Raw genomic sequence first — 27,504 nt, forward strand, 5'->3', positions numbered from 1 at the left:
TAGAGCATTCCAGGATTCTACCACATTATTCACTGCGTAACATGTAGAGCATACAATATTTCATTCCAAGGTTGGGAATCTTTGGCCCTGCAGATCTTGTTGGACTCCAGCTCCAGTCAGGCCAGGCCACCATGGCCAATGGACCTGGATGATAGAGGTCAAGCGGCCCAACAACTTGCAGAGGGTCTCCGGTTCCCCACCCTGTTCCTTCCTGTTAACACGCATGGCTATCCAAGTGCCACAAATGTGCTTTAAACGTGTGGTGTGGAAGGAACCATTGCAGGTTAATGATAATGTGTTTTGAAGGTGGGGGTGAGGTCAAGGCAGTCCAATATTAAATCTGAAAATTAATTCAAAAGGGGGAAGCTAGTACCAAAAAATGACACTGGCCATTAATATTGTGTGTATGTGTGTGGGGTTTATTGCCTTGCTTTTGTTTTATTATGTATTTTTAAAAAATATGTTGATTGATTTTTATAACAGACAACAAATACAACAAAAATAACAACAAAAAACATTCGAAATACAAAAACACCTAAGTACAAAAAAATTTCTTATTTCATTATGTTTTATTATGTATTTTGTGCTCTCATTTTATATTTTTTTTCTGTTGAGAACCGCCCTGGGATCTTTGGATGAAGGCTTGTATACAGATTTAATAAACAACAACAATAATATTACAGGATGGTAGAAGAACTAGAAGCGGTCTTCTCAAGGCTTGGCCTCAACCTCAACCTTCTCTCTTCCCACACATTAAATCTTAGCTCTCACCTCGGCTTGGCTCCTCAGCAAAGCTTTGCTTCCAAGGTACAGTAAGAAAGACAAACAATGTGTAAAGATGAAAATTAGAGTGGGTCCTGGGAGACAACATAGCTTTTAGAGGAGGAAATGTTTCCTGAATCCTTTAACCAGCTCCATGAGGCAGGAGAGACGGCAGAGCTCTCTCTCCCCATACCCTGTGCTATGAAAGCATAAATCCCGCTAAATTTTTCAGCATGCACATTTGGCAACTTGAGATGATAGACAGACTTGTTAAAGCAGCTTGGAAATGTCTGTATCCCCAGTGTGAGCAATGCAAAGGCCAAACGTTGATGCATGACAATAACGTTGGAAAGCTCTAGATGGCAGCCTGAGTGCATGCTTAGAAGCACAAGGAGGGGGCAGGGAAGGAAGAAAAAGCACACAGCTCTTGGGCCATGGAATTCAGGTATGATGAGTGAAACTGGAGTGTTGACTCCCCCAGCAACATAGCTGGAATTGTGGGCCTCTTCTGAGCTCTTCACAACAACAGGCGTCCCTTCCAGTAGGTGGTGATCAGTAATGATCATTTCCCTTAATGATTCCTCACTTGGCCTCATTCTTCTCACAGCGCTGGGAGCAAAATTAAGGAGTGCATAGCTTCATACTAGGAATGTAACCAGGAACCAATTTCCTCCCTTGTCTTCCTCTAAAACCTCCTTTCTTGATCTTGCTTTTCGGGATGGCCAAAATGCACACAATTAATTGTGTAATTAATTGCAATGCATTCCGATTGAAGAGAGACAAAAAAAACAAAAAAAACCAATGCACAACATAATTACAATGTTTGTGGACTAAAAAAATGCTTGCATGATTGCTGCTTTTGACCTCAGACAAACATGCAAATTGCAGGAATTCCTGCTCCTGCTCCTGACAGAATTCTCCAGCTTCCCTATTTCATATCTTCTTCTGCACCCTCCTGTCCTGAAGGGGGCAGTTTCAGCACTGTTGCCTTCCCTTCTCCCACGGAAGTCAGTTTTGCCAAAATATTATTATTTTCTAGCTAAGTAGTGGAGTGCATGCATGCATGCCCAAACCCGTAGGTTTAATCCAGGCATCCCCAAACTGCGGCCCTCCAGATGTTTTGGCCTACAACTCCCATGATCCCTAGCTAACAGGACCAGTGGTCAGGGATGATGGGAACTGTAGCCCAAAACATCTGGAGGGCCGAAGTTTGGGGATGCCTGGTTTAATCCATGGCATCTCCATGTAAAAGAATAAGTGTTCAGCTGATGAGATAGGCCTCTGAGCCGCAGGCCTTGGAGAGCCTGTCAGAGCTGACAATACAGGGATAGATGGAGAAATAAGTGGGACCTGGTAGAAGTCAGTTTTTTTTTTCCTGGTGCTTCTTAACAGTAATGAGCTGGAGGGGAATTTCAGGGCAGACGGTGAGCAGGAGGATTCCCCGGCTGGGTTTATTTGTCGTCGTGGAGCATTTACTGTGGTGGGGGGAAGTAGATAAGTAAGGATGCAGGCCCGGCTCGCCCATTGACTCTAGTGGCGCAATGCACCAAGGCGCCTGGGCGATCAGGGGGTGCTGAGGGGCACCCCAGCAAGTGGGGGAGCTTCACGGCGGCCTCCCTTTTCCCTCCACCAGCCGTGCTGCGAGAGCAGGGACAGAGCGGAACAGGGGCACTAGGACCCTGTTCCGCTCTGCAGCGCCAGGGTCATCCCTCACCCCAGCACTGCGTTTCATTGGTAGAGGTGATGCCACATGGCAGCACCGCTACCAATGAAACGCAGCGCCCTGTTGGCGGGAAGGAACCCGGCATGGCCTGGCCTGCCCAGGCACCCCGCTCCGCTGGGAGAAGGGAGGTAGGCCGCGCAGAGCAGCGGCGCCCCCTCCCCCACTCAATCTGGTGGCATCGGACAGGCAGGCGGCCTCCGGCACAGCGTGGCCCTGCTGTGAGGTGCGGGGGCCGCCATGAGGCTCCCGCCGCCCGGCATGCCAGGTAAGCGTTTTCCTTTTTTTAAGAGTGGGGGGGGCGCCCGAGGGGATCCCTGCACCCGGGCGCCCGATGACCTTAAGACTGCCCTGTAAGGATGTGTGTCTTGAGTGGGACTTGACTGGCAGAGAAATGCTTAAGCGTTCAATTTGCCCACGAATTTCTCCTCGCCAATGGATCCTTTCTCTCCTTCATTAGCCAACTTCAGGACTGAGAGCACCCTGCTCTCTACATATAGGTTCCCCCTATGATTTAAACCCCTTCACGTTGCACGGGGAGCACTACCGATGTAGAACAAGCTCTTTGCTTTGGTCATCCCTCATGCACATTGGGGGCGGGGGCTGAGCCAGCAAGGAATATGATAGCAGCGATGGCACCTCTTCGGCCCACACAATTTTAAATGCATGCAGGGCAACAAATGAATACAGTGCATGCTCGCATCTCAGTTCCACCCTAGCCTTACCTTCCTGACTGCAGAATCCGGGACTGGCAGCCGTGTGACACCGGAAGTTACGTTGACGTAACTTCCGGTGTCGCTTTGCCCTTCTACGGGCACCAAAAAATGGCCGCCGGCGGCTTTGAAAGTCGCTTGTATGCATGTCAAGAAGTGTGTCGATGCAACTTCCGGGGTCGCTCCGCCCATCTATGGGCACCAAAAATGGCCGCCACTGACACCGGAAGTCGCGTCTATGCACTTCCAGACATGCGTAGATGCGACTTTTGAAGCCGGCGGCAGCCATTTTGGGTGCCCATAGAAGGGCAAATCGGAAAGAAAAAAAATGGCCGCTGGCAGGAGAAAATAACGGAGAAAAACGGGAGACGAAGTGATACGGGGGACTACCGGGAAAAGGTAAATAAAAACGGGGGTTTCCCGGGGAAAACGGGGTACTTGGCAGCTATGACCCTAGCTTCCAGGTTGCTATGGCCTGTCCAGCTTCTCTGTGTGGTAACAGCTTGGAGGTAAACAGTGACTCATACAGGCCTCAAGGACCACTGGGAGCTGGAATGAGGAGCACATACCTGGAAAGCTCACAACAATGCTATGAGTAGCAGCCCTGCGCGCCTTGCTAGCAACCTGTCCTCCTTGTCTACAGCCAACTGCTATTTTTCATTTCAATTTTGGCCCCAGTCCTGCTCTGCCAAACTAGTTCAAATATTTAGCTTCTCTATTTGGTGCCGAATTAAAACGTGTCCCCTGCTCCCCCCCCACCCTTCCCAGTTTCCAAAAAATTAACTGTTTGATTTGTGGAAGCACTCTCCTGAAGTTGGCTAATGAAGGAGAGAAAGGATCGATTGGCAAGGAGAAATTCGTGGGCAAATTGAACACTTAAGCATTTCTCTGCCAGTCACTCCCTCACTCTCACTCCAGTTCCTCGCCCCCACCTTTCAGTCTACAGAGATGCTATTCAGAGCTTAGCTTCTAATCCTCTTGCTTCCATGCCCCTTTTCATTCCAGGAAGTGTCTCGACAAAACAAGTCCTGCATTGTTCGTCGTTGGAAGGGAGTGAATGCCTACTTCTCAAGGCTAGAGGGCACTGTAGATACGTGCGAGTTTTCATTCCCATAGGCTAAGGTCTATGGCAGGGTGGGTGCACGGTAGGTGTGAACCTGTGGTAAAGGGAGCAGCAAGCGGTTGCTTCAATGAGCACAGACTCCTCCTCTGCCCTCCCTTCTAATATTTCCTGTGTATGCTAGCATGGCAAACCTCCCCCAACTCTACAACCATTAAAGGTGCAAAAGCTTTGCCCTCTTTTGTACCTGGCATTCCTACTGTGCACCCCTCTGGACTTAGTTGTGTACAGCAGGGGGGGAAACAAGCCAGGCAGAGGGAGCCCAGGAGGAATTCCTTCTGCTGATTGATGCTTCTGGGTGTCCAGACATCCACATTGTTTAATTTTATGAAGGGGTAGGGTGGTCTTCTTCCTTGCAATATTCCTCAAGGAAAATATGAGCCCAGAGGCTTCCCCCCCTTTGTTTGTTTGACCTGCCTGCTCTTGCATAATGAATGAATGAATGAATGAATGAATGAATGAAGAGTGTGTTGAGGGAGACATTCTCAGCTGGGCCTCACCACCCTTTCATTCGTCTTGTGGCCAGGCTAGAAGCATGTGTGTGTGTGTGTGTGTGTGTGTGTGTGTGTGTGCACGCACACACACACATGTGCACAAATACTCCATTCAAATCGAGCACACAGCAATAGGGAAGGTTTTTTTAAGAGACCCATGCTTAAAAAAAAAACAAAAAACCTTCCCTATTGCTGTGTGCCTGATTTGAATGGAATATTTGTGCACGTGTGTGTGTGTGTGTGTGTGTGTGTGTGTGTGTGTGTGTGTGTGTGTTTAAGAGACCCATGCTGACTTCCTGATGAAAATCACCCCTCTTCCCCAAGCTGCTAGTTGCTCTATTAGGGAAAATGTATGGATGCAACTTTGGGACTGGGCTATTTATGTGTGCTGCTGTTATATGCATTCCTCCTAGGGCGCTTCTGGACAAGTATTTATTATGAGAAGGGTGCTCCTTATGCACACCTTTTTTTTTTGCAACACTTATACATTGTTGCCATCAAAGTGCTGAACAGTACCCCCCCCCCTTTTTTAAAGTCAGATTTTCCATTTCTGGGGGTAATTCACTACATTTCGGTTTTTCTTTAAAACAACAACAACAACAAATAAAGAATTTTATTTGCAAAATAAAAAAATAAAACAACAACAACAACAACAACAACAACAACCCTTATTGTCAATGAACCATTTGTGATATTTCAGGGACCTGCCTGCATTATTCAACTTCCATCCAGAAACATCTACATTCAGCTGGCCTAGAAACAGATAGATTGTAACCCTATCAAGAGGGCTCTTAGGATAAGGGAAAAGGCAGTACAGTGGTACCTCGGTTTATGAACATAATTGGTTTGGAAGTCTGTTCATAAACTGAAGCATTCATAAACTGAAGCGAACTTTCCCATTGAAAGTAATGGAAAGTGAATTCATCGTTCCAGATGGGTCTGCGGCGTTCGTAAACCGAAAATTCGTAAACCGAGGTGTTCATAAACCCAGGTTCCACCGTATTCAATTCTCTCTCTCTTTTGTGTGCAAGATACCTTTTGTGTACAAAGCACACAGAGACCCTGCCCCTTCTGTACAGGCCAGACTACCCAGGGGTAGAGGGGCACTTTTGCTCCCACCACAACTGCTACCTCCAGGCATAATGCTTTATTTTTTTCATAAAAGTAAATGGTAGCCATTCTGTTGGAGGAAAATAAAGGAATATAGCTGAGTCAATGTTTGGTGGGATCCACTGCATGACTGAGGCTCCCCTCAGTCAACTATTGTGACCCACACACTAGCCTCTCTCAAACTTGGTTCCCCAGATGTTGTTGGACTACTACTCCCATCACCCCTGGCTACTGGTCCTGGCAGCTAAGGATGATGGGAGTTGTAGTCCAACAGCATCTTGGGACCCAAGTTTGAGAAAGGCTGCCATATACATTACTCCTTACAGATCAGTGGCAACTATTGATTTATGTAGGAGAGAGTAAGGGGCAGAATTGAGTGTGCTTGTGAGTATGTTTAAACCTGCCCCTTTCTCCATAATCTGATGTCCCCAGGATTAATTTAGGGTAATTTCACTGCTCATCCTAACAACACAATTGTTTTTACATTTGCTGCTCCCCATCTTCCAGTACAGTGGTACCTCTACTTACGAATAACTCTACTTACGAATGTTTCTACTTACGAACGGAGCTCCGTCCGCCATCTTGGATGCGGTTTAGATAGGATTTTTTCTACTTACGAATTTTTAGATAGGGTTGCTTCAATTCACGATTTTTTTTCTCCCAATGCATTCCTATGGGATTCGACTTACAATTTTTTTCGACTTACGAATGTGCGTTCAGAACGCATTAAATTCGTAAGTAGAGGTACCACTGTATTTTTAAAAAACCCAACCCTGCTGTTTGCTATGAGGTACTAGCAATATTTCACCTCCTTTCTTGAACAACAGAAAGTCCCTTTCGTGCAAATCTCAAACAAAAAAATAGATAATTAAAGGTCTATGTGTCTCTCCTCTTCAAGATCTCTTCCCAGAATGCTTCAAGGCAGCAGCTCAGGCTCACTTACCTTCCCTGAACAGAATGCAAACCATCCAGGGCTGGCTCAAAACTTTCCTCATAGTGGCTACAAGCATGAAGGCAATTCTTTGGTGAGTCACTTCTGGAGAGCCTCTTATTGCTGTTTTGACGCACCTTATTTGCCTCGCCATTTCCGTTTGGAAATACGTACACCTATCACAATGTTAATCTGTCAAAAGTTCCTTGCCCTGCAGGATCTGCATTTTATGGTGACTAAGAATACACACTGCGGTTGAATAACTAATGCCTGATCCCTGGATGATGATGTTTGTTTTCGAAAGACAGCCAAAAACTTGACATTTTGACTTTTCTCAATTTACGTGGGATGAACCAGGAAAGCAAGGGAATTAGTTTTGCTTGCTACCTGCTTGGAGAAACTATTGAACAGGCAAAATGACCATTATTATGGACTTTATATGGTGTCTATACATTTCATTGCAATAAATAGAATACAGTAATAAATATAATTCAAGTAGGTGAGGGTCACGAGCCTCAGTAACTGATATTAGTTCCTTCCAGAGAAGTAGGCATGTGATCTTTTTGAGGAATGAATGACACTTCTCACACTTTGTTTTTAAATAGCTCAGAACTTTTATTAACACAGCCATGTTTTAATACAATGCAACAGAAATAAACAAAGAGGATCTTTTCTTCAACAGCATCATGTAACCTTATGGACCAGGCTTCCCAAGTAACTAATACCTTGCCCGCAGAAATTTGCGCAAGTGAGAACAATGGGCAAAGAATCAGAAATCTCATCTGCTTTAAGTTGCCACCTGGTTATTGTGATGTTCTCGAACTTTGTGGTGATGAGGAGAGACCCAGTTAAAATTTTTGATAAACCCAAATCTGGCAACAGATTTCACTGCACAGGTTAGTGGCTGTGAAATTTGAACTCCCCAGTCTCCAGCCCAGTGTGCTTTTAAAACTGCCAAACACTGGAGGTCAACATCCTCTTTTTAGTAAGCTGTTGCATCTATCCAACTCCTCTTAGAGCAAAAAATATGCAACACCTGTATTAACTATGTTCCCCTTCCACAACATGGCGTAAGATTGGTGTCTTCACTGACCTAGAAATTTTCATTGGGAAAAATCAATTGTGGTCTCATTGGCCTGTTCAATGCCCATTATGGGCTGTGGCACAAAGCCTATCAAGATCCAATACCAATAAGGTTGCAGGAGTGCAGGTTGATGGCAAAGTTTGCCCCCAGTGTGTAGAAATGCTCCCCCTATAGGATATATATTTAGTTGCAAACAAAGGAAAAACTAAGCCTTAAGTTAAGAAGAACCAAAATAAGTTATACAAAATATATGAGTAATGCTAATGGTATCATCTCGGCAAATACTAATAAATATCCTACGAGAATAGCACCTAACCTCAGATCTGATAATTGTCTTTTACTTTAACAGCTGACTTTCATATGCAATGTGTACACCTGCAGCAAAATCCTCACCTGAGAAATGGGCCAATACGTTTCATTGCTCATGTCCTTGACTTGTGATCAAGGCAAACTGGAAAGGTCCCATTTTCTCTTTCTTTGGAGATAATCCTCACTTCACATTCCACAGTCAGCCTCCTGCCTTCGCCTTCTCTCTCTCTCTCTCTCTCTCTCTCTCTCTCTCTCTCTCTCTCTCTCTCTCTCTCTCTCTCTTTCCCCCTTGTAATTTTCCACATTCTTCTCAGTTTTCTTGACATTACTTTCACAGGACCTCTTCTGAGTTAGTAATCACTGCCTAAATATTTTCCTCCTTGACCAACTAGGATTAACTATCATGTGCATATTGTTTTTAATTTGTTTGGGGTTTTTTCTTTTTAAAAAAGAATATATTCATCTATATTTGCAAGTGCAATCCTATGCATGCCTACTCATGAGTAAGTCCAACTGGGTCTTACTGCCAGGTAAGGGTGCACAGGATTCCAGGCTTAATTATGATCAGCTTCTGTCACTTTGTCTAGTCCAATCCATAAGCAGAAATAGAGGGGCAATGGAATGGTGCCATTGCAGCAGCAGTGGAGCTGAAGTAAACAATGAGGCTTAAGTTAACTGCTCAGTCTCTAATCACTGGGCTCCACAGTCCCTGGATGTACACATGTTCAGCTTTACAACTTGCTGATACAAACAAACAAAACAAAACACTACACCAACACCTATCTATAGTCATTACACCAACACCTATCTAAGCTCATATAGACATGCAAAGTTCTGCCTACCTACCTACTCCATTGTTCCCTGAATCTACAACATGCTAGCATGTGACTATGTTTGGGTAGGCAGTTAGCCCTAAATTTATGCTAAGAATCACTGAGCTGAACCTTCTTTGCTTTACAGCAGGCATCCCCAAACTTCGGCCCTCCAGATGTTTTGGACTACAATTCCCATCATCTCTGACCACTGGTCCTTTTGCTAGGGATCATGGGAGTTGTAGGCCAAAACATCTGGAGGGCCGCAGTTTGGGGATGCCTGCTTTACAGTCATACCTCGGGTTGCGAACGCTGCGGGTTACGTGTTTACAGTTGCGCTCCGCGCCAAACCCAGAAGTCCCGGAAACACAAAATGACATCATGCGCATGCGCAGAAGTGCCGAATCGCGTCACGTGCGTGCACAGACGCGGCGCTGCGGGTTGCGAATACTGCGGGTGGAGAATGCGGCTCCTGGACGGATCACATTTGCAACCCGACGTATGACTGTACTTCACTTTCTTTTTGTCTGGCTCTTATGGTGCTCTCTCAAAGCGAATACAAATAGGCAATTCCTTACCAGCTACAGTGGTACCTCAGGTTACAAACACCTTGGGTTACAAACACTTCGGGTTACAGACTCCGTTAACCTGGAAGTAGTACCTCGGGTTGAGAACTTTGCCCCAGGATGAGAACAGAAATCGCACGCTGGCGGTGCGGCAGCAGCGGGAGGCCCCATTAGCTAAAGTGGTACCTCAGATTAAGAACGGACCTCCAGAACAAATTAAGTTCATATTCCTAATGGCAGCATGGTTACAAACACTAATTTTGCATCTATTTTGCACCAGGAGTTTCATGGCATCTAACCTGGAGATTGTATATGCTCACATTCTGCTTTAGGAGTGCAAGGGAATAAAAGTTTGTGCTATTGTCTCATGCAACTGGCAGGCACTCTGAATAACTGGGATGGAAGAACAAAATTCTACATCCGTTATACACTAGGTCTTGTCCAGATGGGGACAAGTTTAGACCCTATGTGACATGTGCTTATCTGTACGCAAGAGTGGGGAAATAGCTCACAAGCAAAAAACTGTAGACAACTGAAGTGTATGAAGTGCAACATGGGCCTATTTAAAAACACACACATGTTTAACACATTTTTAGCAAGACAAGGCCCAACCATGACATGACTTGTGAGATACATATTTTAGTTTTCCAGAGCCTTCTGAGGAACTTGGGGGGGGGGGATGCTCTGCCTTTAAGAATCCAGCAGAAAAACTCAAAATGGTGTCCCTAAAAGCAGCCAGAAGAGGAGCAGTGACATGCCCCCACTGGTTGTATTTCACACACACAAAAATCCCTTGCTGCGCAACACTTGTATTTCAAAAAACCCAGAAATAATTTAATCTACATATTATTATTTTTGAGTATGAGTAAAAGAAAGAAGGTGGAAAGGGCACTGTTTATAATATAAGTCAAAAGACGATTCCGTTGGCTTCTAGGTTCTTCTAATAGGTAATGCTGGTATTATAACTCCAATACTAGTTTTCCCTCACCACAGAGAATACTACTCTGTGAACTTGACCCCCACACACCCTAAGAGACAAGGAAGGTTTCGTTGCCACCTGGTGGAGTCTTATTTCCAGCTGTTAACCTCAGTAATGTAAGGCTTAATGTGGATTTCCATCTGTGGACCATGAGTCAATGGATGGAATGAGGCTTCTAGAAGAAGGTATCTGGATCCCAGTCATGTGCTCCTGGGACACTTACTCCATAGAGCCAGTCTCAACATAGTAGCATACTTCACCAGTTGGAAGGTGGTGGTGTTCATCAGAGCTAAATTCATAGACCATACAGACAGGGATCCCAACTGCTGGCTCATCACTTTGGGATCTGGAAAGGCCTCCTTCCACCAAAGGTCCAATTTCTAGGAAGCCTTCATGTCCACCACTGTGGCTTATACACAGGTTATCCACTGGGCCCTCTTCACTTCTGCCGCTGTAGCTTCTAGAGAGACTAACTTCTGGCACATTTTCTTTTTCAGAGCTGTGGCTGCTTTCTGGAGCATCTTCGCTTTCAGTTCTAGACAAATTAGGGGGTGAAATAACTGCACATCTATAGCTGTAGCTTCTAGAAACTGTGCCCTCTGGAATATTTTCAGGTTCTTTGCTACTGCTTCTAGATAGACTAGCCTCTGAGGCACCTCTGCTTACTTCACTGGAGCTTCTATAAAAATCAGCTGGTTTAAAGCTCCCACTTTCTCCACTGTGGCTTCTAGAAAAGCTTGGCTCTATAGCATCTCCACTTCTTCTGTGAATCCAAATAGGAGTTGATGTCTCCACAGGGCCTCCACTCTCTCCACTGTGACTTCTAGCAAAACTATCACCTTTGGCTTCTGTACTTCTACAAAGACCAGACTCTAAGACAATTTCATGGGCCTCACTATATCTGTGATCATCTACCAACCTTCCACTTGCATCACTATGACTTTCTTTGCTTTCACTGCTGTGGTCTCTTGAAAGGCCACCACCTACAAATCTTCCACTGTTGCTGCTTTGGCTTCTGGAAAGACTACCCTCCGAGATGCCTCTGCCTCCACTACTATGACTTCTAGAAACACTACTTTCTATAAAGGTTGCATTAGTACCACTGGAGCATCTAGAAAGGTTGCCCTCTTGTGTACCTTCAGTGCGGGCCCTACTAAAGACAGTGTCTGCAAAGCCTCCACTCCTGCTTCTAAAAGAACCACCTTGTGAGCCATCTCTGCTGGCCTTGCTGCTGCTTCTAGAAACTCCACCAACTGGAACTCCACCATCTTCAGCACTGTTGCTTCTGGAAACCGCAGGCTCAGCATAACCTTCACTTCCATGGCTGTCATGGGCTTCCTTTTCATCACTGTAGCTTCTAGAAGGGCTGTTAACCGAGATGTAGCTGCTTGCCCCACTATGACTTCTAGATATGCTAGGGACTCCACTATCTTCAGCACTGTTGGTTCTAGAAACAGTAGGCTCAGCATACCCTTCATTTCCATGGCTACTATCATTCTCGTTTCTAGAAAGGCTACCACCTGAGACATAGCTGCTTGCCCTACTATTGCTCCTAGAAATGCCACCCACTGGGACTCCACCATCTTCAGCACTGTTGGTTCTAGAAACAATGGGCACAGCATACCCTTCATTTCCAAGGCTACTATCATTCTGGATTCTAGAACGGCTACCACCTGAGACATAGCTGCTTGCCCTACTATTGCTCCTAGAAATGCCACCCACTGGGACTCCACCATCTTCAGCACTGTTGGTTCTAGAAACAATGGGCTCAGCATACCCTTCATTTCCATGGCTACTTTCATTCTGGATTCTAGAATGGCTACCACCTGAGGCATAGCTGCTTGCTCCGCTATTGCTTCTAGATATGCCACCCACTGGGACCCCACCGTCTTCAGCACTGTTCATTCTGTAAACACTAGGCTCAACACATGCTTCACTTCCATGGTTTCCATGGATTTCATTTTCATTGCTTTGGCTTCTAGAAAGGCCACCTTCCACATAGGATGCACTGGTACCACTATCGCTTCTAGAAAGGCTGTCCCCTGAGACACCTTCACTCTCACCACTATGAGTTCTAGCAAAAACTTTATCTGCTAAGTCTCCACTTCTGCTGCTTTGACTTCTAGAATAGTTGCCCTCTTGGACACCTTCACTTGCGCCACTGTTGGTTCTAGCAAATACACTGTCAGTCAAACCAACACTTCTGTTGCTTTGGCTTCTAGAGAGACTGCCTTCTAGGTTATCTCCACTCCTGATACTGTGGCTTCTATAACTCCCACTTCCATGACCCTGACTTCTAGAAACATTGCTATCCATGGTGTCCTCAATGTCTGCAAAATTTCCACTTCTGCTACTGCTTCTAGTAGTACTACTACTCTCCAAGGTACCTTTGCGGATACTGCTGTGACTTCTTGAAGCCTCTGAGATACCCTCTGAAGGGCCTGCACTTCTATTGCTATGGCTTCTAGAGAAATCATCGTTCGAAAACCCTCTGCTTCCACCACTGTGACTTCTGGAAAGTCCACTTTCCAAACTGCTTCTGCTACGGTTCATGTTATCTGTTGAAACTTCTTTTGCTACGCTTGCTGCATTTGAGGTTGTTGTGATATTGGTGTTTGATGAAGCTGTGAAGGAAAAACAGAGAGGATGGTTGCAGTTTGGGGAGGTTTCTCTTATACGTTTACTGTAGTGTTTTTCATTTTGAAGGGCATTCTACTTAAGTATTTGAATCTAAAGTATCTCTCCAGTGCTGGCTTCAGGGTTTTTCTTTGGGGGGGGGGGAATCGCTTGGGCAAGATGACCTTAGTGGGACCTCCCGGAGTGGGCTCACCACCTCCTTGTTACTGTCCCCACATTCCTAACTGCTGTTCTTTTTCCATTTGGGATCACTGCTTCTCTCTCTCTTTTTTTTAAAGTAAATTTCTATTGTTTTCTCAAACACAAAGTTACAAATATACAGAAAAGAAAAATGATCATCAATAAAACAATTTATCTTTTACATTTCTATTACTGTTTACTATATACATTCTATTGTTCTGCCGAACACAACTTCCTCCTTTTACCACCTTGGTTTTCTAAGTCATCTTCATATATTTTGTGCTTTCTTCATCCATATCTCTGTCATCTTTTTAATTACATTACCATATTTTGAATATATCTAGATTGTTTCTGTTGTAGGTTTTTATGTCAATCCTGTTAGTGTCTTTATACTCTTACAGTACTCCTTTAGGTATTCCACAATCTTACTCCAATCTTTTTTGAACTTCTGGTCCTTTTGTTCCCTTATCCTTCCTGTCATTCTAGCTAACTCCCTGAGTAGTCCATCATTTTAACCCTCCACTCCTCAATTGTTGGAGTTTCTGTTGATTTCCATCTTTGAGCCAACACCATTCTGGCTGCTGTGGTGGCATACATGAATAACCTTTGATCTTCTTTTTTGATTTCATTTCTCATTAGTCCAAATAGGAAACTTTCTGGCCTTTTGGGAAATGTATATTTTAACATCATTTTTATCTCATTATAAATTAATTCCCAAAATGTTTTTACTCTTTCACATTGCCACCACATATGATATATTTCTCCATCTTCTCAGCTCAATCTCCTTTTCAGCTTTTAGAAAGACTTGGTCAAACGTAGGTCAAACGTAGGGTGCTCTTCAGAATAATGAGCATAGCTGATAATCAAACAACTAAAAAAAATAAACTTACAGAACTTTGGCATGGAGTAGATTCTGCTAATGACAGCGGGCTGTGGGGACTCCATGCTGTGAAGGGGAAACAACCAAATGAGCTAAGGTACAGAAGAAAAAAGGCATCCAAAGAAGTCCAGTTCAACAGTTTGGTTAAAAAGTCTGGGATCTGAATAGGAGTCGTCACTAATGTTTAGAATGCTGGTGGATTAGGAACCCTCAGAGTTCCAAACACTTAGAAGCTTATTTCATATGTTACTCATGTGAAGGGGCTTCAGGTGTACAAGGGCTGCAAAGTTGGCCTGCCCTTAAGGTCACCCATTGCCTTCACTGGGTTGCCAGTGTCCATGCATTGAGCAAGGATGCCTGATGGGTGAAACCTGTTCAATCAGGATTCCAAGCCAGGTAAATGTAGGCTTCATTTATGCAGGCATCAACATCTTGACACTTGGAAGTTGAGTAAGGAAGAGATATAATATCAGGGTTGGAGGCATCAGCACAGCCCTACCGGTAGTACCCTGCAGCAAAGATACAGATCCCTCCATATGGTTAATGCATGCAGAACTCTTCTCTCTGTGTTGGAATTAATCTCTGAACCAGACCTTGGATTTGGTTTGCTGTTTTACAACATACTTTTTCAGAGGTATGCCTTTCGGTAAGTAGCCCAGCATTGCTGGATCTCAGACCAGGATGTCTGTCGTGCGCCGGAAACTGGAACCTATTATCTCAGTCCTTAGCTCCTTAGGGGTGGCGGGGTGGCATTTAATTAAGGTTTACTCAAAGCAGACCCATTGAAATTAAGGGAATGAACTTAGTCATGTTTTTTTCATTTCAATGGGCCCACTCTGAATGCCATCCCTAGGCAAAGCTACAAACTCCAGGTCGAGGAAAGCGTCGAACCTCCCTGCCTTTCAGAATACTGACATGCAGAATGTTCCATGTCAAAAACCTGCTGAAACGTCATTTCCACATTTACATTTTGAATGTGTGATTTTATATTTGAAATTCAAAGCTGCATTTGGAATGAGACATTGATCTTCAGATTCTGAAAAATCAAGTTCTGTGCAGTGCAATCTCACTGTTTTCAGTGGGATGTACTCTCGGGAGTGCAGCTGCAGACATTTCTTGATTGTTTCCCTTCTTGAAAAACATCAAGCATGAAATGTCATAAGATGTCAAACAGCTGAATATACAAATACTATCTGCAGGACATTCAGTCTCAAAGTTCCCAGAGGAGAATTTTGAACAGAATTTATTTTCAGCTCTGGCCTCTGTTCAAATCACACACATAGTGGCTTCCAATCGGTATACACACCTGATTTCTTCCCCTTCCATCAGCTTCCGGTAGGTAAGAATCTCTATGTCCAGGGCCAGTTTGATATTCATCAGCTCTTGATACTCCTTGACAAGCTGAGCCAAGTCCTGCCTGGCATTGTGAAGAGCCTCCTCCAACTTAGCCAGTTTGGCCTTGGCATCATTGAGTGCAGATTCACCTTGTGTCCCAACCTCTTTGATGTTTTCCTCGAGACGTAGGCACTAGAATGGACAGAAGGCAACACGGAAGGTGATGAATGAGGGCACATGGCTTGGGAGTTCTCCATGCTCTCCTCTTGCTCACTGCCTTCCATTTGACCCAAGTGAAATGCTGAATGGGTCACTCGCATGTATGTTATCTCTGGAGGTGGGCACTCCCTGGGGATGTTAGGTCCCTTGCAAGACTAGGGTCTGAAGTTACAGCACTTCCCATGAGAGGGATGGAGAGATAGAGGAGGGTGGGAAGAGATAGACTTACCAGCCTGCTCTACCACTTGAAGTATTCTGTCAGTAACAAATCATGCTGTGAAATTTGAGAACAACCACTCCCAAACCACACTGGAAAAGCAACAATACTGAGTTCATTCAGCATTCATCCTGGTTTGCTTGCCCAGAGCTTCTGTGGAGGTTAGACTATATCTAGACTTTATTGAACATTCATCCACATTTGCATGAAGGTTTGTTTGCATGCCATCTTGTTACCGATGCATTCATACCACGCTTTTCAACGTATTTCTCCTGCTGTTTTACTAACTGCAAAAACATTCCTGGTTGTTTTTAGTGAATTTGTTGCACCAGGGTGACAGAGTGCTTGAATCTTCCTTAATTGCACAAACCTAAATTTCAAGTATGCACTCGAATCCCTCCAGCAATAGAGAGACAGTCTGGAGACACCCATATATAATTTCATTTATTAACAATAACAAATCTGTCAGGCTCTGGGTCCCTCCAGACTGCTAGTATTTTGCAGGAGGGATTCAAGTGCATACCAGAACTTTGGGTTTATGCATTTAAAGTGGATTAAAGGTCTCTGTCACCCTGTCACAACAAACCCACTTTGGAAAAACTTCAGAGTTTAAGAAGGTTGGAGAGTAATGGAGAGATGCATTGAAATGTGTGAGGTGAAGGAATGACTAACAGGAAGAAGTGTAAACAAGAAAATTAAGGCAAATGCAGGGTGAATCCTCATTAGCGTGTAATTGCCCTGCAAACTAATTAGAATGAATGCTTAATAAAGACCAAATATAGTCTAACCACTGTGTAAACTTTGTGCACGCAGATCAGAATGCTGAATAAATGGATCATCAGGAAGAGCCTGCTTGCAATAAATCAGATATGCCAAGCAGGTTAACAAAACATAGCAGGCAAAATGACGTCCTTTGATCCTATTGTAACAAATTTTACTAATGTTCCTCCACACCACACACTTTCCCTGTTCAGTGAGGCAAAATCCCCACATTCCTGTAGTGCAGGGGTGGCCCATCCTGTTTTGCCACCTGAGGCAACCAGGAAGATGAAGCACCACTGCCACTATTCCCTCTCCCACCAAAGCTTCACTTACTGGGGTCACACAGTTGTGGCTTTCATTGAGATCTTGCAAGAAGCCCACAATATCTTGCTGGAACCTGGAAGCCGCAGCTGCTTCCCGTTGCAGCAGTGGGGGCTGGAGGTATCCCCCCCCCACCTCAGGAGAAGTAAGGAGAAGCAGAAGTGAGATCTTGCAAGAGCCACCACTGCTTCTCCTTGCTTCTCTGGCAGTGGCAGGGGTGGGTGGGGTGCTTGCAGGGGTAAATCTGTTCAGTTTCTGTTAATTGGTTCTCATGGGAAACTTACAGATCCTTGCTTCATACAATTAACTCAAGGCAGTGTCAATTTACTCTTGGCAGAAAGCCAAGGTCTGCCTGGCCTGGAAACTACTTTCTGATTGGTTAATGACCAGCACTGAACTCTGTTATCTAGGAATGCTAGCACAGTTGTTTCTTGTTGGGTGTTAGGAGTAGGAGTGCTGTGTATGGTTGGAGAGAGAGAGACAGAGAGGATTTATTTTGCTTTGCTTTGTATGCAGAAACTCTGCTGCTTTTATTTTCTTTTAATAAATCCTGTAAATAGTTATTCTGCGTCTAGCTGACTAGTCATTTCCACCTCAACTAGCTTCTACGCTGTGCAGGAAAACTCTGCTACATTTGGGCTAAAGCCAATAGAGCTATGCCTGACACTTCAAAATTCTAAGAACCTCCCCTTTGGATTCCATAGCCCAAGGAAACTGCCTTGGTCTACCCCAAGGAAAGGCTGGTCCCACTGTAGTGTGTACATTTCTTAAGGCCAGGAATGGGGGATAATGTTTAAGCTGGGGAATCCAGATACTGTTGGATTTCAACTCCCATCAGCCCTAGCCATCAAGGCCAATGGTCAAGGGACGGTGGGGGTTCTTGACCAATAACACCAGGAAGATCACAGTTCCTCATCCTTGGCTCAGTTTTAGGAGAAGCCTTGGATTGAACCAGGGACAATATGTATGTAAAAGATGTGCTCTAAGCTAGGGCCCCTCTAGCATGAATACTGCCAAGACCACATCCCTGTTTTGCCTGCTGTCTTTCTTCATAGTTGCTGTAACATTCAGCTGTTCATATTGCATCACTTTCATCATGAATGTTGACAGGTCAAGCACTGCAGCCATATATACACCTATTTAGAATGTATTAGAATAGCAAAAAGCATGCACTTTTACAGTGTGTGTGTGTGTGTGTGTGTGTGTGTGTGTGTGTGTGTGTGTTAAGTACAACATCTATGTGAAATCTTGATTTGGCATATGTCTTAATTCCCCCCCCCCATTTTTGTTTCCCCGCCTCCCACCAGTCACATCTTACTTGGCTTTTCAAGGACACAATGCAGGACCTCATTTTCTGGATCTGTATGTTTAACTCAGCAATCACCCTCCGGTCCTTAAGGAGATGGTCACCATACTTAGCAGACAGCACTTCTCTTTCATTCAGCTGGAGGAGAAAATGAAAATATATTACCCTCCTGTTAACAAAGCAACGCATGGGCACCAAGTAAGAGGATCAAGGAATGGAGGGGCCATAAACAAGACACCCTTCTGAGAAAACTTGCGACAATGATTGTACTCATTACCGCTGGGACTTTCCATGTTAAACTTCCTTCCTTCCTAAGAACTCTTGAGGCCTGGGGATTAAGCACACACATATAGAATTACCCTTTTGACCAATGTGGCATCATCTAATCCTTCCCAACTGAATGATAAATCTGTTTTCTTCTTGTACATCCCCTTTCCCATCATTCATCCTTATTTTCTTCCCCTTTCCTTTCCCCCCTTTCCTTGCCGCTTCAGCATGTTTGATCTGGGTATCGCCATTCATGCCAAATTCCTGAGGTCTGTTACTTCCTTGCCATCACTGGGAGATGACAATCAATTCTGCCCACCAAGGACGAATCAGGCCTACCCCTTTCCATTTATCTGTTGTTGCTACTTGTCCTATCTGTATATTTTTGCAGGGTATGAAGTGCCATGGTGGAACCAAGCAGCTGTCATTTTCCTAAATGTGGGGCATATACTAAAAAGAATAGCCCTGTCCATGGGCTATTCGGGTTGTGATCCAACACTGCCTAAATTCACGCCACTTTTCCAGGCTTTTAAGAAACATGTTGTATGAAGAGATAAATATTGGGAGAAATATAGTCTGGCCGGCTGTAAAACATCCAGCAAACTCCTCTATGAGTTAATATTTCAGAACAGATAATCATTCTGTGGGAATCAGACCAAATTCCCCCACTCTCTGGTGTACATCAGATATGTATGTATTAGTAGACTATCCCATCTCCACACATTAGTCTGGGAGGTGAATAATAATAATAATAATAATAATAATAATAATAATAATAATAATAATAATAATAATTTATTTATACCCCGCCCATCTGGCTGGGTTTCCCCAGCCACTCTGGGCGGCTTCCAACAGAAATATTAGAATATACTAATTTCTTAAAGATTATAAGCTTCCCTAAACAGGGCTGCCTTCAGATGTCCTCTAAAAGTCTGGTAGTTGTTTTTCTTTTTGACATCTGATGGGAGGGCGTTCCACAGGGCGGGTGCCACTACCGAGAAGGCCCTCTGCCTGGTTCCCTGTAACTTGGCTTCTCGCAGCGAGGGAACCGTCAGAAGGCCCTCGGCACTGGACCTCAGTGTCCGGGCAGAGCGATGGAGGTGGAGACGCTCCTTCAGGTATACTGGACCGAGGCCATTTAGGGCTTCAAAGGTCAACACCAACACTTTGAATTGTGCTTGGAAATGTACTGGGAGCCAATGCAGTTCTTTCAAGACCGGTGTTATGTGGTCTCGGCGGCTGCTCTCAGTCACCAGTTTAGCTGCCGCATTCTGGATTAATTGTAGTTTCCGGGTCACCTTCAAAGGTAGCCCCACATAGAGCGCATTGCAGTAGTCCAAGCAAGAGATAACTAGAGCATGCATCAGGTCGGTTCATATTAAGTTCTTCACCCCTCCATTTCTGCATTCTCTCTTTAAGCAGCTCTGGCATTTTAAGCCCTCCACCTTTGCTGTGTCTTCCCATTAGGACTGGTGTCACCATCAAGGACTTGGGGGGCAGTTCTCATTGACAAGCATGTGTGTACCTTGCTTCGTGTGAGTGCCTCTAATTCTTCCCAGCTCCTGATAGCCATATCTTCATACTGAGCTCTCACATCCTCCACGATCCGGTGAGGGTCAGGGTTGTATCGGTTGTTATCAATTCCCACCACGACAGAGATGTCCTTGATTTGTGACATCACCTCATCAAGTTCCTAGGTACAACAGAAAGAAGACTGGGCTTGAGTTGTTGCCATGCATATGCAAGGTCATGGTAATTACAGCTTGCAACAAAGACCTGGAACAGGCATCCTCAAACTGCGGCCCTCCAGGTGTTTTGGCCTACAACTCCCATGATCCCTAGCTAAGAGGACCAGTGGACAGGGATGATGGGAATTGTAGTCCAAAACATTTGGAGGGCCGAAGTTTGGGGATGCCTGAACTGGAAGCTCAGCTGTGCATGGATATAATATTTGTTAACATTACTTACCACTTTTTGATATTCAAAACTTTTCACCAACATTATCTTAGCATAAGGTAACCCTAGCACAGTGCCCAAAGAGAGGGAAAAGGAGGTCACAGCTTTGGATAAAAGGTGCACACACACAAACATTATATGTGCAGAAGCAAGTTTAGAAATAATTAATATAATTTAAACAGAAATATGATACGTTTCACCATAGTGGGGAAGATGGTGACTAGAGGACCATCCTGTGTAAGGTGGAAAATATGTTCCTACACCTCAGTAATCCCTACAACAACTCTGCAAGGTGGGTTAGTATCATACCACCGTCATAGGTCCATCTTGCACAGAAATGTCTATTCTAACTGTCAGGGGGAATCCCTACAGGGAGCCTCCCCCCCCCGGTCATTCTGACCAGCACTTCGCCCAGTGACAGCACAAGCAGCGAGTCGGGAGGAGGGAATGAGGAATGGAGCGGTTTGGAGAGAGGGCTCAGTGAGGTGTCTGAGCCCTGGCAACGCTATGGAGGACAGAGAGTGCAGGTAGGGCTAAGAGACGTGTCAGAGCCCTGGCACTGCTCTGGTCGAGGGTCAGCGGATGAGGGACTCAGCGAGACGTCGGAGCCCAGCTGCCGCCCCAGCCAGCAAGAGGGGAAACCTCTCCTCCCGGCGCCCGAATTGAGGCATGTGCACACACGTAGGGTGAAGGGGCGGCGTTTTGGGGTGCCCAGGTTTTTATGCTGGCTGAAAAGCAGGAGGCAGCCATTGCCGGGTTCTGAATCGGACTAGGCGGTCATGTTCTCTGTTATCTCTGTATGCACAATAAAACTCTTAAAGACAGTGCGGACTGGAGCGTCTTTATTCAAGAGTAGCTGCAACAACCCCTGACACTAACCAACAGCAGTACACTGGGGTCGCAAGAAGGGGTGTTTCCCATACCATCTGGAAATGAACCCGAGATCTTTTGCATGAAAACATGAGCTCTGCCCATGAGCTATTCCCTATTTACACCTAGATTCACTTTAAATCCAAAACCGACCCTTCCTTCCTTCCTTCCTTCCTTCCTTCCTTCCTTCCTTCCTTCCTTCCTTCTCTCACTCACACACACAACACACATGTAGCAGCTCCTTGACCTCTGGCACATACCCACAGGATTACTGATGCTGTCATGATACAGAGGAAGGGTGCCCGGGCTGCACCTAATAAAGACGGGATCCAGCTCAGTAACTCTCAAAAGCATCATAATCCCAGCTAGCAAACCACACACATGGCTGAAGGGCAGGCAAGATCTAACTTGAAGAATTCCAAAGCCAGAACACCTTGGGTGTTTTCGTCCAGCCTGTTCCTCCTCCAACCTATGCCTTTCTCCAAACAACCTTGGTTTGTGACAGCCAATCTCCATTGGGAAAATGGATTAACTCAGGGGTCCCCAAACTTACCCGGCTTTGGGCCGGATGCCCGCCGCGCCGATTGTGTGGTAGGCCAGAGGGCGGGGGAGTGCGCGGCTGTGTGCACCCATGCGCATGCACAAACGCTATTTATGGCACACTCCTGACATGAAAGCACTGGAAATAGCTTGTGCGCATGTGCAGAAGCCTCCTCCGACCCAGAAGTACACCGGAAATGACGTTTGCACATGCGCGCAAGCTATTTCCGTCGCTTTTCCGGGTCGGAAGTTGGCAGCCGTGCTGCACTGCGCTGGTAAGAGTGGGTGGCAGCAGCGGGCAGTGGGGGTCCCCGGGGGCCGCATAAAAGAGCCTCAGGGGCCATATGTGGCCCCCAGGCCGTAGTCTGGGGACCCCTGGATTAACTCCACCAGTCTCAGCGCTTTTGTTTTTCCTCAATTTTATGGGAAGTTTAAAACTGTTTCCACATAGAGTGTTGCAGTTTTGCTTGCCCTGACTCTTGCCTCACTGGGAAGGAACAAAGGCAGAGGCTGGAATCCATGGTTTGCCCACCTGTAGCAAAAAACTGCTTGCCACCAAGCAGAGTTCTCAAATTACTGTCTCTTCCACAGATACCTATTTCCTGAGTAAAGTAAACAAGAATTTTTGCACACCCCTCATCCTCATTTTAAAAGGAACTAAAGCCTAGAGGTATAGATGCAGAGAGAAGTATGTGTGCACAGTTTTGAAGCATTCACAGAAGAATGGCTACAGGATATGTTAACTCTATAGCAATTAAGGTTGGCAACTTTGGGGAGGGGCCAAGAGGAAGAGTCATGGCAGAAGGCGGAGCCAGGCAGATGGCTTTGTGATGAGCCATTAACCACTTCATTAATTTTATCTTTAAGGTACTGTAGTAGATTTTGCTGCTAAAGACCAACAGGGCTCCCCTCTGTAAATTCATGAACTCTGACAAAGTGAAGGCTGAACAGAATTTCCAGTTTAGCAGCAGGCTCTGTTTAAAGATTGGGAGGGGCAAATGGCTATCAGAACACAATATATAAACATATATGAGCAAATCAGATAGACATGTGTGCACGTTTTTATTTATACGGTAGAAGTATTACTACACCGCCCTCTGATAAAATATCAGGGCAGTGTACACTCTTTAAAACTTATTAAAACAGCAGATAATAATAATGAACATGACTGGCTACTCAACAAAATTTTAAACAACTGCATTTGCTTGACCCTTTTCATTCATATTTTTCATTCATTCATTCATGTTTTTCATGGCCCAGAATCTTCAATCTAGATACTTGAAGCACAGACAATGCCACCTTGATACAAATTTCCCTAATATATGCATATACTGATTTTGTTTTTGTTTTTTTGGTAGACATTGTTTGGTTAGATAACTGCACCACAAAATTTGGATAACTGCAAATGCTGAAAGATAGCTGTATTTTGGTTTGCATCAGTGGGGTGCTGGCAGGGGACATGGGGAACAAGGCTAGTCCCCTAAATGTTCCCCTAGTGCCTTCTCCCCCAAAGCCCAGGAATCTCACAAACGTGACGTCGCCCCACCCACCCATCACACTCACAAGCTGGCGCCTCTGGCCCTAACTGTTCCCCTAGGATAAATTTCACCGCAGGCCACCTGGTTGCGAACGGGATCCGTTCTGGAGGCCCACTCGCAACCTGAAGAGGCCTCATCCTGAACACGTGCGTCTGCGCAGGTGCATGATGTAATCCGGCGCTTCTGCGCATGTGCAAAGCATGATTTAGCGCTTCTGCACATGCGCACACGCCGAACCTGGAAGTAACCCGTTCCGGGACTTCCAGGTTCGGCGCGTCCGTATCCCGAAAAGACACATCCTGAAGCGGACGTAACATGAGGTATGACTGTATTTGCATATAGGTTTGGGAAGTGCAAATTTGGTAGATTTGCCTATAGAATGAATGGAATTTCTCTCCCACCTCAAATGCTATGATATATTTTAGAAAAGTTATTTCCATAATGTTGGACAGAGAAACAGAAGAAAGGCTTGTGCAAAATTAACCAATAGCTGTGAAATGGAAAATACTAGAGGAAAGTGGATTGAGACACATCCAGTGCCAGATTTACGTGTAAGCTAAACAAGCTATAGTTAGGGCCCCACTCTCTTGGGGGCCCCAAAAAATTTAAAGGAGAAAAGAACTGGATGTACATTTCCAAAATATGCTAAAAACAAATGAATCCTACATACAGCAACAGTGTTTTGTGTTGTGTAGGCTCCTAGGATGTAAGTAATGGGCCCCGTCTGCTAGCCTGCTCCCTAAAATATCACTGGTTTGCTCATTTCTATATCAATTACTTTGATAAAATACATATTTTGTTATGTGCAAATGGCTTTAGATACCTATTAAGTCCATAAATTACCGTATAGCATATATTCAACACAAAAAAACAGCGACAATTTGTTGTTGACAAAGGACAGCTGGACATATAAAGGGCCCCATTACCTTCAGTAGCTTAGCGCCTCATCAAGCCTAAATCCAGCCCTGGACACATCCGTACATTCCTACTCCTAACGCTACTACAGGCTAGGCGTGGTTATAACTCTGACCTCTCCTCTGTTCATGCAGAACAGAGGTGGGGCTGTTTGTGTTTAAAATTTCTAGATTATTATTTATTAAATTTGTGTACCACCCTCCATCTGTAGATCTCACAGCAGTTATGAATGAAGCAGGTCAAACAACTGTGCACATGTCTGTTCACATATTGCTTCTGAGAGCCATTTGCCCCTCCCAGTGTTTACCCAGAATATTCAGCTATGTGTCTTGGACACCAGAAATTCTAGTCAGCCTCTACTTTGTCTTCTGAATTTTTGTCCTAGACACCGGCCACACATTTTCAAACTTACTTTCGTAACCTTAAGTTTTAGTAAGCTGCTTGAAATAAATAAAGCACCCTGAAGCTGAGGATCTGAGGGTGCTAAAATGTGTATGGTGCAATTTGAGGGAGAAGCAGGTGGGCAGCGGGTAGGGGAATCCACTGCTGCTGTTACTGATCTCTTACTGCTGGTGACATTTGCATTTGTATATGGAAACTTCTGCTGGCTCTCTGCCCATAGCTGCCAAGTACCCCGTATTTCCCGGGAAACCCCCATTTTTTCTTACCCTTTCCCGCTGGTCTCCCGTTTGAGCTCCTTTCCCGTTAATCTCCCTTATTTTGGCTCCTGTCGGCGGCCATTTTTCTGGTGCTGCTTTGCGCATCTATGGGCACCAGAAAATGGTTGACGCCGGTACTGGAAGTGCACCTACGCACTTCCGGGCATGCGTAGACGTGACTTCCGGTGCCGGCCATTTTTGGTGCCCATAGATGGGCAAAGCGCCGCCGTAAGTTGCGTCTACGTACTTCCGGACATGCATAGACACAACTTCCGGTGCCAGCGCCGGCCATTTTCTGGTGCCCATAGATGGGCAAAGCGACACCGGAAGTTGCGTCTACGCGCGGCTGCTGATCTCGGATTTCTTCGCGAGAGACTTGGCAGGTATGTCTCTGCCTACTAACACTGCTTGTGAAATAGAAAGTGGGGAGGAAGAGGACCAGAGGCGCAGGAGGATGCAAGACATCCACGGAAAGAAGGGAGCCTATGAAAAGTAATCTCTGCCAGTCCTAGCAACCATTATGGTCTCTACCTTCTGGCTGAAGCACCCAATGCACAAGAAAAATGAAAACAAAGAAGACATGGTGACACACTAACGCTACTTTAATTAACAGGCAACTCCATTAATGTACCTTAATAACTTAGGAGTCATTTTATGCTGATCGCTGGAGCACAGGCTGTGAAATGGGAGCAATAATTGGGAGTTCTAAACCTCAATGTGCACGATAAAGCTCAGGAAAGCTTTGAAACACCTCTTCCTTAATTTATTTGGCATCAGACAAAGCAGGGAAGGTCAAGTGGCTTGAAGTGAGCATGCATTTCAAGAGAGGGCAGGGCAAAGGTGCTGTATCTGGCACAGGTAGAAGGTGGTAGATGGGGTCGGAGTGATTGCAGAAAAGCTTGGTTTAAGAAAGAGGTATTGGAGCAGGCAGAAAGATATGGAGGTCTCGTACACCCCAGGTAGTGTGGTTGATGACCTTGAGCCAGACATCTTGGAGAGTGAAGTCAAATGGGCCTTAGAAAGCACTGCTAATAACAAGGCCAGTGGAAGTGATGATATTCCAGCTGAACTATTTAAAATTTTAAAAGATGATGCTGTTAAGGTGCTACACCCAATATGCCAGCAAGTTTGGAAAACTCAGCAATGGCCAGAGGATTGGAGAAGATCAGTCTACATCCCAATTCCAAAGAAGGGCAGTGCCAAAGAATGCTCCAACTACCGCACAATTGCGCTCATTTCACATGCTAGCAAGGTTATGCTTAAAATTCTACAAGGCAGGCTTAGGCAGTATGTGGACCGAGAACTCCCAGAAGTGCAAGCTGGATTTCGAAGGGGCAGAGGAACCAGAGACCAAATAGCAAACATGCGCTGGATTATGGAGAAAGCTAGAGAGTTCCAGAAAAACGTCTACTTCTGCTTCATTGACTATGCAAAAGCCTTTGACTGTGTCGACCACAGCAAACTATGGCAAGTTCTTAAAGAAATGGGAGTGCCTGATCACCTCATCTGTCTCCTGAGAAATCTCTATGTGGGACAAGAAGCTACAGTTAGAACTGGATATGGAACAACTGATTGGTTCAAAATTGGGAAAGGAGTACGACAAGGTTGTATATTGTCTCCCTGCTTATTTAACTTATATGCAGAATTCATCATGTGAAAGGCTGGACTAGATGAATCCCAAGCAGGAATTAAGATTGCTGGAAGAAATATCAACAACCTCAGATATGCAGATGACACAACCTTGATGGCAGAAAGCGAGGAGGAATTAAAGAACCTTTTAATGAGGATGAAAGAGGAGAGCGCAAAATATGGTCTGAAGCTCAACATCAAAAAAACCAAGATCATGGCCACTGGTCCCATCACCTCCTGGCAAATAGAAGAGGAAGAAATGGAGGCAGTGAGAGATTTTACTTTCTTGGGCTCCTTGATCACTGCAGATGGTGACAGCAGTCCCGAAATTAAAAGACGCCTGCTTCTTGGGAGAAAAGCAATGACAAACCTAGACAGCATCTTAAAAAGCAGAGACATCACCTTGCCGACAAAGGTCCGTATAGTTAAAGCTATGGTTTTCCCAGTAGTGATGTATGGAAGTGAGAGCTGGACCATAAAGAAGGCTGATCGCCGAAGAATTGATGCTTTTGAATTATGGTGCTGGAGGAGACTCTTGAGAGTCCCATGGACTGCTAGAAGATCAAACCTATCCATTCTTAAGGAAATCAGCCCTGAGTGCTCACTGGAAGGACATATCGTGAAGCTGAGGCTCCAATACTTTGGCCACCTCATGAGAAGAGAAGAATCCTTG

The 27,504-nt window shown here is 45.1% G+C and overlaps 1 protein-coding gene across 1 annotated transcript in view; it reads right to left on the reverse strand.

The window, feature by feature from the left end:
- Positions 1-7,712: 7,712 nt before the first annotated feature.
- Positions 7,713-27,504, reverse strand: part of LOC118077436 (filaggrin-2-like) — a 49,896-nt gene continuing 30,104 nt past the window's right edge. Inside the window, exons 5-9 of the mRNA XM_035101053.2 lie at positions 20,250-20,417; positions 18,470-18,595; positions 15,604-15,824; positions 14,308-14,363; positions 7,713-13,224 (exon numbers count right to left, since the gene is read on the reverse strand). Coding sequence (XP_034956944.2) covers positions 10,820-13,224; positions 14,308-14,363; positions 15,604-15,824; positions 18,470-18,595; positions 20,250-20,417 — 2,976 coding nt within the window. The 3' untranslated portion in view covers positions 7,713-10,819. The remainder of the gene's footprint in view (positions 13,225-14,307; positions 14,364-15,603; positions 15,825-18,469; positions 18,596-20,249; positions 20,418-27,504) is intronic.

The sequence above is a fragment of the Zootoca vivipara genome, chromosome 2, assembly GCF_963506605.1.
Source record: "Zootoca vivipara chromosome 2, rZooViv1.1, whole genome shotgun sequence".
Classification (NCBI taxonomy): Eukaryota; Metazoa; Chordata; class Lepidosauria; order Squamata; family Lacertidae; genus Zootoca; species Zootoca vivipara.